Source organism: Musca domestica, unplaced genomic scaffold (genome assembly GCF_030504385.1).
Source record: "Musca domestica strain aabys unplaced genomic scaffold, Musca_domestica.polishedcontigs.V.1.1 76, whole genome shotgun sequence".
In the NCBI taxonomy this organism is placed as follows: Eukaryota; Metazoa; Arthropoda; class Insecta; order Diptera; family Muscidae; genus Musca; species Musca domestica.
The window spans coordinates 3,137,618-3,150,743 of NW_026712396.1; the positions used below are offsets into that span (position 1 = coordinate 3,137,618).

The window sequence follows — 13,126 nt, forward strand, 5'->3', positions numbered from 1 at the left end:
GTCTGTGCAGAAGATAGTATTTATGAGAACCCGCATTTGTCGTATTTACTCGTGAGTACGAGTTTCTTACCACTCTCCCTCTCTCTCTCTCTCTCTCTCTCTCGCTCTTTTGATTAATGTGAGAGTACTCGCTCAGTACGAGCTGCTCGAAAAGGAGTAGGAGTTTACATGAGAGTAAAGTCGAGAAGCAAAAATAAATTGATTTATTTTTTTCCAAACGGCCCCCAATCATAAAACGCTCTATGCTGCTTCTGTAACACTCTGAAGAAGTTAGGATTTCGATTGGGTAAGAACCAAAAATAAATTGGTTTAGTTTTAATAGCCGGTATGATAAAAGCTTATGGAGTTCCTACTCGGCGAGAGTAGAATTGGCTCGATTTCCTGGAACAGATTTTACTCTCATTCGAAACGTGCAAAGTCTAGTCTCTCTCTCTATCTTATATGAGTTGCATAGAGTATACCAATTTTTTTTCTACTCGGGGGAGTATTCCCGCTCGAATTCAAATGAGTTTCATTCATTACTCGATTTCGAGCCAGCACTTCGGGTCTAAGGTATTTGAGTTTTAAGTTCAAAGGGAAAATATGAAAAAAAATCTCTCGAAATAAAATAACAATCACCTGGAATTCCAAGGCACTCTTAGAACCATACGAGTGAAAATTTTCCAACCTGGAAAAGTTCCCAGCTGATAAAAATTTTGTTCGCCTCCCAAAAAAAAAAAAAAAAAAATCATGTGAAGGTAATTCATTTACCTATGAAGGTTGCTGGTGCGTGTGTTACAATGTCAAAATTTTTGATTAGATAGCTGGGAATAATTTCGGGGAGATAAAAATTAATCTTGCAAAACGTTCGCTCTCATGATCGAGCGACCATAAACTTCTTAACCTGATAAGAGCAACACTTTCATTTTTTTCTTTTCTCTCTGTCTCCCTCTTTCTTTACAGATTTCCTAAAACAAACAACAACGTACAACAAAACTACCATAACATTCCATTTACAACAACCACAACACAGGGTGGCCATTTGCCGGCCATGAACTGAAGAGCGCGAAACTATGCCAACGTAATCCAATAACTAAATTAAGAAAAATACCCGCAGTAAGGTGGTAGGAAATGCCGCACCACCCTCAAGATAAACGAAAGGGAGACTTGACATTGAATTCTTCCACAGAATTTTCCATGGAAATTTTCTCGTAAAGAGAAAATTACGAATTTCCCAAGAATCTTTCCAAATGTAACTGCCTCGCCTCCTCTAGCGATAGCGAAAAAAAAAAACAAAACAAAATAATTCCAATTAGAAAAATATTTGTAAACTGTAATTTTAGGCACGTTCCGTGCGATTTGCTTTAAACGCAACAGCAACAACAACAAAAAAGAAGAGAGAATTTTTTGTAATATGTCATTGCCTCCTCCAGCTAGCTTTAGGTGGCAGCGTAAACGTGGTCGCTGTAAAATAGCTTTAACATGTTACCTATTAATAGCCGTTATGTTGGTGCGGAACGCCCAAGCGGGTGTTATCAAAAAAAGAGAAATTCCCTCAGCCACAGGTATGGATATGGGCGAAACAACAGCGGTGACGCCGGCAAATGTTTTGGTGTCGTCGATAAGGGCTGCCGCAGCTGACCCTGACATTGAAGTGGGGGAATTGAACCGAACACAAGCGCTGCCGACCAAGTTAACTCCCCTGGACTCCCATGATAGTGGAATGCCAACAAAGTTGCAGCCAATGGGAAGGGGTTTTGGAACGTCTTCTCAAGAGCAAGCAATGGCCAATGAAATAGCCCTGATTAAGAATCCTTCCAGCATTGATTCCTCGCCGGAATTTGAAAAGAAATTGCAGGAGGTTATGCCTGAATCCAATATTAAATCCCCTGCCCAGCAAAGTTTAAATGAAGAAAATTCCAATGAAGCCCCACATCGGGCGCCAGTGGCAACAGAAAATCCCATACTCAAGTTAGCCAGCAATTTGGGGCAGAATTTCCAAGAAAAAATCGAGGGGCTAAGTGGCCAGGTTTTACATTCCCTCAATGACATTGGTTCCAGGGAAACGACCCAAGAGAACGCCAAAGAAACCGATTCCGGAACCAAAATTGCCAGTTTCAACCCCAGTCTGGCGGAAAATACCAACTCTGAGAATATTATGGTTCTAACGCCCCAATCCAAGGAGAAGAGTGATGATGTCCAGACGAAAATTGAAGGAAAGGATATGGATTTGGCTACCCAGGCTAATCTCTCCAAGGATGTGGAGGTTATGACCCTTGGACCAGATAATCGTCCAGTTTTCAGTGTTTCTTCTACCCATGAGAATTTTGCCAATTTGGCTGATACTCAAGAATCTCACAAGGAAGAAATGGGAAATTCTGGGGATACATCACAGAAGGCCTTTGCAACTGAAATTGGAAAGGATATCCAGGAGTTTCCTTTGAAAGGTGATGGAAATTCCCAAGAATCTCAAAACGTTGGAGCAACAAATGATTTAAATTCCCAGGAATCTCTGAGAACTAAAAATCCTGAAACCAATTCCGGGAAAAATAATGAAAATCCCCTTGAATCCCAGATTTTGAAAGCTGACAATGAAATTCCCTCGAAGGATAATGGAAATCCAGCTGGATCTCCGAATAAAATTCCCCAGGAATCTCAAAATGGTGACAGAGGAAATTCCCTACATTCCCAAGAATCTCAGGGTGCGCACAACAAAAACTCTCAAGAATCCCAGAATATTTTGAAGGGAAATGCCCAGGAAAATCCCATAAAAATCCAAGAAATCTCTAAAATTGTCCGAGAAAATCCCACAAAAATCCAAGAAATCCCCAAAAATTCGCAGGAAAATTCGAAAGAACCCCAAAATAGTCCGGAAAATCTCCACTACACAACGACGGCCTCAAATATAAATAATGAAAATTCCCCAGTGTCTCAGATTGCCGGCATTAAAGAAAATCCCCAAAATTCCCAAAACGCCGAGGAAAAATCCCAGAATGTTGGGGAAAGTTCAAATGCTTCTGCCAGCGAGTATGGAAGTGATCAACTTTCTCAAAAAGGAAGTACATTCCAAAATGCCAATACAAATCCACAAAATTCCGAAAATATTCATAAAAATCCCCAAGAATCCCAAAATTCCAAGGAAAATCTCCAAACATCCCCGATTATGGGGGGAAATTCCCAAGAATCCCCGAAAGCTGAAAATATTCAAGAATCTCAAAAATCACTGGCCACCACCACCCTTGGACATTCCCAAGAATCCCAGAATACTTCAGAAAATAATGACTCTATGGCAAAGAATTCCCAAAATGCCAATGAAAATCCCCAAACATCCCCGCAAAGAGAGGAAAATGGTCTTGGAAATTCCCCAAAATCCCCAAATGCCAGTGAAAATCCTCAAGAATCCCAAAATGTTTCGGATTCTCAAAATGCCAATGAAAATCTCCACGCAGCCCAGAATTCCGGCAACAATGAAAATTCCCCCAATGAGCCAGAATCCCACATTACTTTAAAAATCTCATCCAATGCTGAAGGAAATACCGTGAATGAGCTGGCATCCCAGGAAAATGAGGGGAATTTGAAGAATTCGGAAGGGAAATCTTCCCCGGAAAACTCTGTAAAAGAAATTGATGAAAATGCCAAAAATAATGGCAACTCAGGGGATTTTCTAACCTCAACTAAGCCGGAAGAGGAGACAAAGTCGTTTAAAGTACTGGAGGATATACAAAATCCTGGTAATCATAACCTAAATGAGATTTCCTCCAAGGAAAGTCTGTTACCATCAGGGAAATCAGGGAAGGAAGAATCGCATAATTTGGCTGAAAAAGATGGCAACCCTGATGAAAAGTTGGGCCAAAATGACCTAGGAAATCAAGAGTTGAAAACTGAGGAAACCACTACAAAATCTCCCCATACTTCTGCCATAGAAAATAATCTCCAAAGTAAGACATCCGATCTGGAAGCCGTAACAGCTGATCGCTCGAATCAAACAGCTGATTTAGCCAAGACCACAACCCTTCGTGACAATAGCCTAGAAAGCAATCACATTAACGCGGATCCAGCAGCCATTACCAAGGGAGATGAATCGGTGTTTTCCTCCAAGGTTCTTGCGGGGGAATCGGGAAATAAATTCTTGAATACCTCGGGGCATATTCAGGATGCCATGGATTCAGATTCCTGGAAAGAGGTTACCAATGATTTACCCGATCGAACCACGGAAAAAGTGCCGGAAGCCAATCCGAGTCCAAGGCCAATGGATAAAGTGGAATATGGGCGTTCCATGTTTGGCAAGGAGGAGGCGGAGGAAGAATCCACCACTTTACCGGCCCACATTGCCAATAATTTGGATTTTGAAGAGCTACAGAAAAACTCCTCTTCTCAACGCCCCAAACAGCCCAAGTTTATCAATGAAAACTCCTCCAATGCCCAGCAAATGAATTTACCCAATAATCCCGAGGTTTGGTCCCTGGCTGGCATGAAGAATCCCAACTCGAACTCCAACTTCAATTTGGAGCTGCCAAAGATAACCACAACTGAAAAGGGCCTTGCCATGGCAGAGAAAAGCCAGGAGATGAGGGAACCATTTGAGAGTGAAAAATCCCAGCAGGGTCTCAATGAAAAATCTCTGCTGGATTGGTCGCACATTATTACCGACAAAGATCTGTTGCAGGCCACCACGGAACAATATGAGGGCATGGAGCTTCTGGGTAATTCCTCGACAAATAAAATCAGTGCCAATTCAGAAATCTTATCTATGGCGGGCGAAGATGATAAGGCCGTAAAAATGGGAGAAACAAAAGATAACTTGCCAACCCAGGTTGCTGGGGGAGAGGAATCTGCCACCACGGAATCATTTGTTGAGTTTGTAGCAAGTCCCAAAAGTGTTGGCACACATGAACAGCAACAACAACAACAACCTGACACAAACTTGACTTTAACCCAACAACAACCCGCAAATACAACAGCTGTTGCCAGTGACGAGCCAGGTGCCGTCATTACATTTGAGAACAACCCCAGAGAGCAGAGCTTTATCAATCATAACAACCTAACATACTCAGAGAGAGAGCCAGTAACTAAGGCAACAGCTGTTATAACGGAGAGCAGCCATAGCCAGCCTGAAGTGCAAAAAACAACTGTAGAGTCAAATGTTAACAGTTTTGTTGAACCATTCGCGGAGAGTACAACGATAACGGTACCGACAACGACGCGGAATTCGGTTTCGGATGATTTTGGTTTAAAAGCGAATATTACGGAAAATTCGAATACGGAGAGTAGTGGAGAGGAAAATAATTCCAGGTTCCCAGAGGTTACAACATATAAGCCGAAATTTGTAATAACAACAAAAACAACTTTAACGGAGACGGCCACAACTTCTCCAGCAAATGAGGCCGAATCTGCCACCACGAAAACTATTCCTCTAGCGGAAGTTATTGACCAAAATGGCATCGACAGTAATAGTCATGATAATGAATTACAACAAAAGCAACAGCAGCAGCAATCGATAAATATTGAAACTACAACAACAAGTTTAGACACAACTACGTTAGCGTCTCAAGAGCCAAGTGCAGAGGTAACAGGGGCGGCGGTGTTGGCGTCGTCATTCGAGGGGCAATTTTCAAGTACAAATAAAACGCATTTGAATGAGCAGCTAGCAAATACTACAACAACAACAACTCAGGCTACAACAACAACAACAACAACAAACACCACAGATATTCCATTTGAGGCGACGACGACGGCGAGTTCGACGACGACAATAACTGAGGCTAAAGAAAATACTACGTCATCCTCCACAGAAGAGATAATCAAAAAACCATTGGAGGAAGCGACAACAACCCCTAGCCCTCAACAAGAAGCCAAAGAAGCAACACAGCCAGGGGAAGCGGGACAGGAAGGGCAGACGAAAAACAATAGCCAAGAGCAAATAAAAACAACAACAACATCCACAGAACAAAACATAATAATTGGGTTACCTTACACGACGACGACGGAGGTCTCAGCAACAAAGGAGGAGGAGAAGGCCACAAGGGAAGAAGAAGCCACAAAGGAGGAGACCACGGGGGAGAAAGAGAAGGAGGAGGATACGAAGAAGGAAATTGAAACAACAACAGTTGTACCCATCCTTGCCACAGAAACACCTGTTGTTGGCCACTCAAACGAGACACACACAACGTCCTCTACACCTGAACTCAATACAACCCCGGGAGGGGAAGAAGGGGTCACCACAGAAAAAGGGGTAGAAACCTATTTCAAATTTCCTCTCAGAGGGGGTAATCAAAAACCTGCAACAACAACAACAACGCCACTACCAGAAATAATCACAACCACCACCACAGCTATCAAACGGGAAGAGGAAGCAGAAGTGGAGGGTTCCGGTGGGGGAGAGTATGCGGAAGGTGTGGAACTTACAACCATGAGTTTACCGGAGAGCACGACAACAACATCAACCTCGACCTCAACGACGGCAGTGACAGAGGAGACCTTTATAAGTCTACTAGATGATTCAACAACAACTACCACCAGCACCACCACAACAACAACGAGTATACCCCCCATAATAATAAAAACAACAACAACAACAGCAGCAGAGACAACAACAGAGGCAAGCTCTTCAACGACGACAACAACAACTTTGAAGGGCTTAGAAGAAGAGGTCTATAAAATTATTAGCAACAGTTCCGCAACAGCAGGCAGTCCGACAACAACAACAACAAGTGAAATTCCTCACACAACTTTAATAGATTATTTAGAAACCACAACAACAACAGCCATGATACCCACAACAACTTCCAACAGTACTACCACCACAATGGTCATACAAACCGCCAACATTGGAGGAACTGGTGGCAACTCCTTACCACCCCTGGACACCATTATGATACCCAACGGAGGTGACAACAACATGTTTACCAAAAACTCCAATGACAACGGTGAGATGGATGTCAATGTCATTATTGCCATCACGGTTTCGGTAATTGGTGTTGTTGCCCTAATCCTACTGGTAGCCTTCCTCTACCTGATGCGTAAACGTCAAAAACAAACGTCATACAGTCAACGTTGCCGTCCCGTCAGCCTCGATGAGTATGCCATCGAAAATGGTTCCATCGGGGGTGGTAGCATACGCAAGGGCAGTGCATTCAGGTCCTCGAAAAGGACATATGGCAATTTGGCCTTTGATGACCCTTCGATACGTCACAATGCTTTGGGCGTCCATGATTTGGCGAAATTTGCCACAGAGAAGTTGAGGATTTTTGAGGAATTTCGTGATGTGCCACAAATCACGGCGAGAGATGATGAGGTGCCACCCGGGGTGGAAGATAAGAATAGGTGAGTGAAAAGAATTTTAGATTTTTTTATATCCTCCACCATACCATTGGGGGGAATTATATTAAATTTATTATTCCGTTTGCCAAAACTCAAAAAAATCGTCAGAGAACCCAAAAAGTATATATATATTCCTGATCCGAATAAAATTAGAAGGAGATTTAGCGATGTCCGACTGCCTGTCTGTGGAAATCACGATTTAATGTAGAGCTCTTACATGCAGGCTGATTGGTATTTAAAATGGGCTATATGGGTATTCTATACATAAGACCTGTGGGAGGTCTTCCAAAGACAGATTGATCTCACCGTAGTTTTCTATGGAAGAAAACTTTGACGTCTTCCTCAGACGAGGGTCACCCTGTTCTATAGACTTCTGAGATTTCTTTGACCTCTTAGAAGTCTTTTATAGACGAAAGACGTCTGAGAGACCTTCTATAAACAGAAAACCCTGTGAGGTCTTCTACATAAAGAAGCCTTCCAACTACCTTCCTTGGAAATAGATTCCTGAGAGATCTTCTATAGAAAGAGGGCTATTGCACTATGCCTTTGAAAGGTCTTCTAAAGAAGACTTCAGGGAGATTTTCTACGGAAAATATGATATCTGAGAGGTTTTTCCTGAGACAGAAGGTCTTTGAGAGGCCTTCTATAGATAGCTGACCTCTGAACATTTTTCTTCCTCAGAAAGGTCTTCCCTGAGACAGAATTTGTCTGAGAGACGATCTATGAAGAAAAAACCAGTATCTTCCAGTATTTTGAGATTTTCCTTATTTAGAGGATTTCTTAGGGGCTCTTCTTTAGAAAGAAGACATCTGGGAGGTCCTCTAAAAAGACTTCTCAAGATATAGAAGGCATCTGAAAGATACGAAACCGCTTTAAAAAGAATTAATATAGACCAATGACAAGTTCTTGGTCTTGGAAAGGCCTTCTAAAGACCGATGACCTTTGAAAAATCTTCAATAGACGGACTACTCCCGCCTCTCTTCAAATGAAGTCTTTTAAAAATATTTCCTTTAGACCAAAGACCTCTAAAATTTCTTTTGAAGACCGTATAGGGGTCTTAGTGGCTTTTCTTTAGAAAGAAGACCTATGGGAGGTCATCTAAAAAGACTTCTCAAGATAGAGAAGGTCTCTGAAAAAAACAAAACCCTTTTAAAAAGAATTTATATATATAGGGTCTTCTGAAGATCGGTGATCAATGATGTACCAATAAGATTTCTTGGAGGGCTAACGTTAGACACCTCTGAGAGGTCCTCTTTAGACAAAATCCCTTCGAAAAGTCTTCTCAAGAGATAGAGTAGACCTCTGAAAGAATGAACCCCATTTAAAAAGAATTTCTATGGGTCACAGACCTATGAAAAGTACTTGGCCTTTAAAAGGTCTTCTGAAGACCGATAAGCTTTGAAAACTCTTTAAGGACGGAGAAGAGGTCTTCTGAAATCTAAACAGAGAAGAGGTCTTCTGTAGAAAGAAACCTCTATGAAAACACTTCTATACATCAAAGAATTATGAAAGATCCTCGACCTTAGGGTCTTCTAAAGACCCGTGACCAATGACGTACCAAGAAGATTTCTTCGGGGCTTACGTTAGATAGAACACCTTTTAGAAGATTTTTTCGGGGCTTACGTTTGGAAAAACACCTCTGGCAGGTCCTCTTTAGACAAAAGTCTTTCTAAAGGTCTTCTCAAGAGAGAGATCTCTGAAAGAGTATAGCCCAGATTTTCGGTATTTTGATAATTTCTGCCACAATTTTCAACCAAATTAGCTGAAACTTGGCAATTAGAGTTCTCGGTAGATATATTCCCTCCCTGCAAAACATATTCGGTACAGGACCACCAACTAGTATTGCCCCATTTAAAAATACCTCTCGATTGTCGGTATTTTGAAAGTTTCCGCCATAATTTCCAACCAAATTCGATGAAACTTTGCATTTGAGGATCTCGGTAGGTCTGTCCTCTTCTTGAAAAAAATTTACGGTACAGGTTCACTAATTGGTATAGCGCCCCATATAGCGGTACCTCCAAATTTTCGGTATTTTGAACGTTTCTGTCACAATTTCCAATCAAATTAGCTGAAACTTAACAACTAATTGGTATTCAATTGAGGTGTTTTAAAGAGATTTCCTTTAGACCTAAGGCCTTTAAAATTCCTTCTGTGGACCGAAAACCTCAAAAATGTTGTCTGTAGTCCGAATAAATGTGCTATATGGGTCCACGCTTGGATATAGTCCACATTTTCGGAATTTTTAAGTTTTCTGCCACAATTTTCAATCAAATTACAAGAAATTTGACAATTAAGGTTCTCGGTAGGTCAATTCTCCTTGCCAAAAATATTCGCTACAGGTGCACTAATTGGCGTAGCCCCTATATAGCGGTTCCACCAGATTTTCGGGGTTTTAAGGGTTTCTTCCACAGTTTCTAACTAAATTTAATTAATCTCACCAACTGGTATTTTTGGCAGGTCTGTCTCCCTTTAAGAAAATTTGCGATTCAGATCCACTAATTGCTATAGCTCCCATATGTCAGTACCTTCTGATTTTCGGTATTTTGAAGGTTTCTGCCACAATTTCCAACCAAATAAGCTGTTACTTAACAATTTTAAGGTTCTCGCTAGATCTGTTCTCTCCCTGCCAAAATTGTCCGATTCAAATTCTCTAACTGGTATAGCCCCTATGTAACGGTACCTCCCGATTTGGAAGCCCTTTTTACTTGTTATACCCTCAGCCATATGGCTAGAGAGGTTCTATATCATTTGATACGGCCAAAACGTGCCTCATTGAAATAACGGTTTAAGACCCTAGGTCTCTTTGGACCAAATCCGTTTCAGGACATTTGGAGTCGATCTAGCGATGCCCAACCGTCTGTCTGACTGGTGCGCTCGATATTGAAGGGAGTATTCGATTTGATCCAAACTAGGTACATCGTAATATTATTATTGTCCACTCCTTCTGGTACCTCCCCCACCAAAAAAGTCAACATTTTCAAAAAATGTTTTACTTAAAGAACGAGAAAGAATAATCCATGTTTGCTTCATCTTCGCAAATCCCAATATTTCCATCAGTGCTACGATAGGTGCGAAAATGGACAATATCGGTACACTCCATCAAGTACCTCCCCCACATAGGGTTAAAAGTTGGAATAATTATAACTCTTATTAAAGGTGATGTAAGAGTCCGATTTTCTTCAAAATACACACGTCACAATATTTTTATTAGCCCAGGATCTGGTGTGAAGATGGAATATATCCGTCCACTCCTTCTGGTACCTCCCACACAAAGGGTCAGTATTTTGAATATCCTTGAAGTTCATAAAACGCGAAAATAACATCCGACCCTATTCAGAATTGGTACATCTCAATATTTTTATCAACACAAGATCTCTTATAAAAGTGGTAGAGCTGGGACCATTCTTTGTGGTACCTCTCTCAAGGGTCAACGTTTTGAATAACCAAATGGATCATAAAATCAGAAATAATCCTCCGGTTCTCTTGATATTTCACAAATCCCCTTATTTCTACTAAGTCAAGATCTATTGTGAAGAGGGATAGATTGGTCTACTCCTTCTGCTACCTCCCCACAAAGGTTCAAAACTTTGAATATTCATGAAGCTCATAAAATGCGAAATTAACATCCGATTCTATTCACATTTGGTGCATCTCAATATTTCTATCAACACAAGATCCCTTATAAAAATGGTAGAGATCGGACCATTTTGCCGAATTTATTCACCGAAATCGTTTCAAATTTATTATTTGGAGTTCATAATGGATACTTCAGCCTATGACAGAAAGTTGTCTTTGTAGGTCCACGTCTTCGTATAGCCTCCATATAACGGTACCTCTCAATATTCGGTATTTGATGATTTTTGTGGCAATATTCACCGGAATTGTTTCAAATTTAGTATTTGACGTTCGTAATGGATACTACAGCCTATGACGGAAAATTGTCTGTGCAGATCCACGCCTTCGTATAGCCCCCATATAAAGGTACCTCCCTATATTCGGTATTTTGATGATTTTAGCTACATTATTCACCGAATGTTTTTTTTTTTTTCAAGTTTCGCATTTGAATATTGTAATGGCTTATAACAAAAATTGCCTATGTAGGTCCACGTCGTCATATAAACCCTTATACGTTCGGTATTTTTAAAATTTTAACAGAATTTTTAACCTATTTTTTTTTTTGAAAATTGCCAAAATCTTTTCAAATGGTTGAGGGTATTCCAAGTTCGGCCCGGCCGAACTTACAGCTTTTTTACTTGTTTTGTATTAATTTGTTTTTGTTTTTTTTTTTTTTTTTTAATTCCCTTCCAGATATGCCAATGTCCTACCGCTTCCTGAAACTCGTGTCATCCTACAGCGTCTGAACGATGATGAGAAAACGGAATACATTAATGCGAATTATGTCAGCGTAAGTATTTCTAATCTTGTTTTGGCTTACTATCTACAAATATTATCTACATACATATGTAGTGACGGATTTATTTGCGTATTTTTATTTATTTATATAATATTTTTATATGTCAGTAAGTTTTGTAGTTCAAAACGAAATGAAAGAAACAAAAGGAAAAATTGTTATTTATTTACAAAATCTAATGTGTGTACATCAGGCCAATCACGGATGCATGACCTCTTCAAATTATGCTATGCCAATCCGTCCCCACTCACCTTCCATGTGATTAACTTCCTCATCAGCCGCATCGCATCGCCATGATCATCAAAAGCTGCCATGTACAAATGTACACCTACGCAACGCGTTGAGTGCTGCGGTGGCATCATGCGTCTCATACTTACTTCAGATATACGGCTTGGTTATGCTCAGTGAATCTCTTCAAGTAATTCCCCCTGCCATTAGAGTAATCACACTCTGGCATCATGTAATCAGTAGCTATAGCTACACACGCATACCATTAAATCAACACTTGACATAAAGTGTGTGTATGTGTGTGTGTGTGCGTGTCAGTCAGATGCGCCGCAACGCCAGTAATTTTAAAACACCCTATTATCATCATCGTCACTACTGCCATGATGCGAATTTAAATGTTGTTGCTACATCTTGTTTTTGGAAAAGCGGGGTTTTTACTTGGCCACAGTGAGGGCTTGATAAGTTCAACAGAAATTGTAACAATTGGAATTTTGTATTGCAGGAAGTTTTTAGGGGAAATCTTCACCACTTTTCATTGAAATTCCGAACAGGAGACCAAATGACCATTTTCTTACTTCTGGTTTTATCGCACGACTAAATAAGCCATAAATCTTTATTCTACGGATAAGTGATGTAAACCGATAATATCGACCCACTCCATCATGTACCTCCCCCAAAAATGGTCAAACTTTTGAATATTTTTAAATTTTACAATATGTGATGTAAGAGTCCGATTGTCTCCAAATTCACACTTCCCTAGATTTCTACTAACACAAGACCTGATTTGAATATGGAATAAAGAGTCTAAATTTTGAAAAATTATAACTCCTATAAAACGCGAAACAAGCATCCAATTCTCTTCAAATTTCACACATCCCAATATTTCTATCGCCACGTAATCAGGTATGAAGATGGGATATGTCGGTCCACTTCTTCTGGTACCTCTCCCACAAAGGGGTCAAAATTTTGGAATAATTATAACTCTTATAATATACGAAATAGGCATCCGATTCTATTCAATTTCCACACATCCCAATATTTCTACAAATAAAATATCTGGTGTGAAGATGAAATATATCAAACCACACCTTCTGGTACCTCCCCCACGACGGGTCAAAATTTTCAATGACTATAAAGCTCATAAGACGCAAAATACGCATCCGAATATTTTCAAACCCAATATTTCTA

The 13,126-nt window shown here is 40.4% G+C and overlaps 1 protein-coding gene across 1 annotated transcript in view; it reads left to right on the top strand.

Annotated features, from left to right (window-relative positions):
- LOC101893692 (serine-rich adhesin for platelets) overlaps positions 1–13,126 on the top strand; it is a 105,069-nt gene that overhangs the window by 77,441 nt on the left and 14,502 nt on the right. The window contains exons 3-4 of the mRNA XM_005180822.4: positions 943–7,302; positions 11,608–11,704. Coding sequence (XP_005180879.1) covers positions 1,394–7,302; positions 11,608–11,704 — 6,006 coding nt within the window. The 5' untranslated portion in view covers positions 943–1,393. The remainder of the gene's footprint in view (positions 1–942; positions 7,303–11,607; positions 11,705–13,126) is intronic.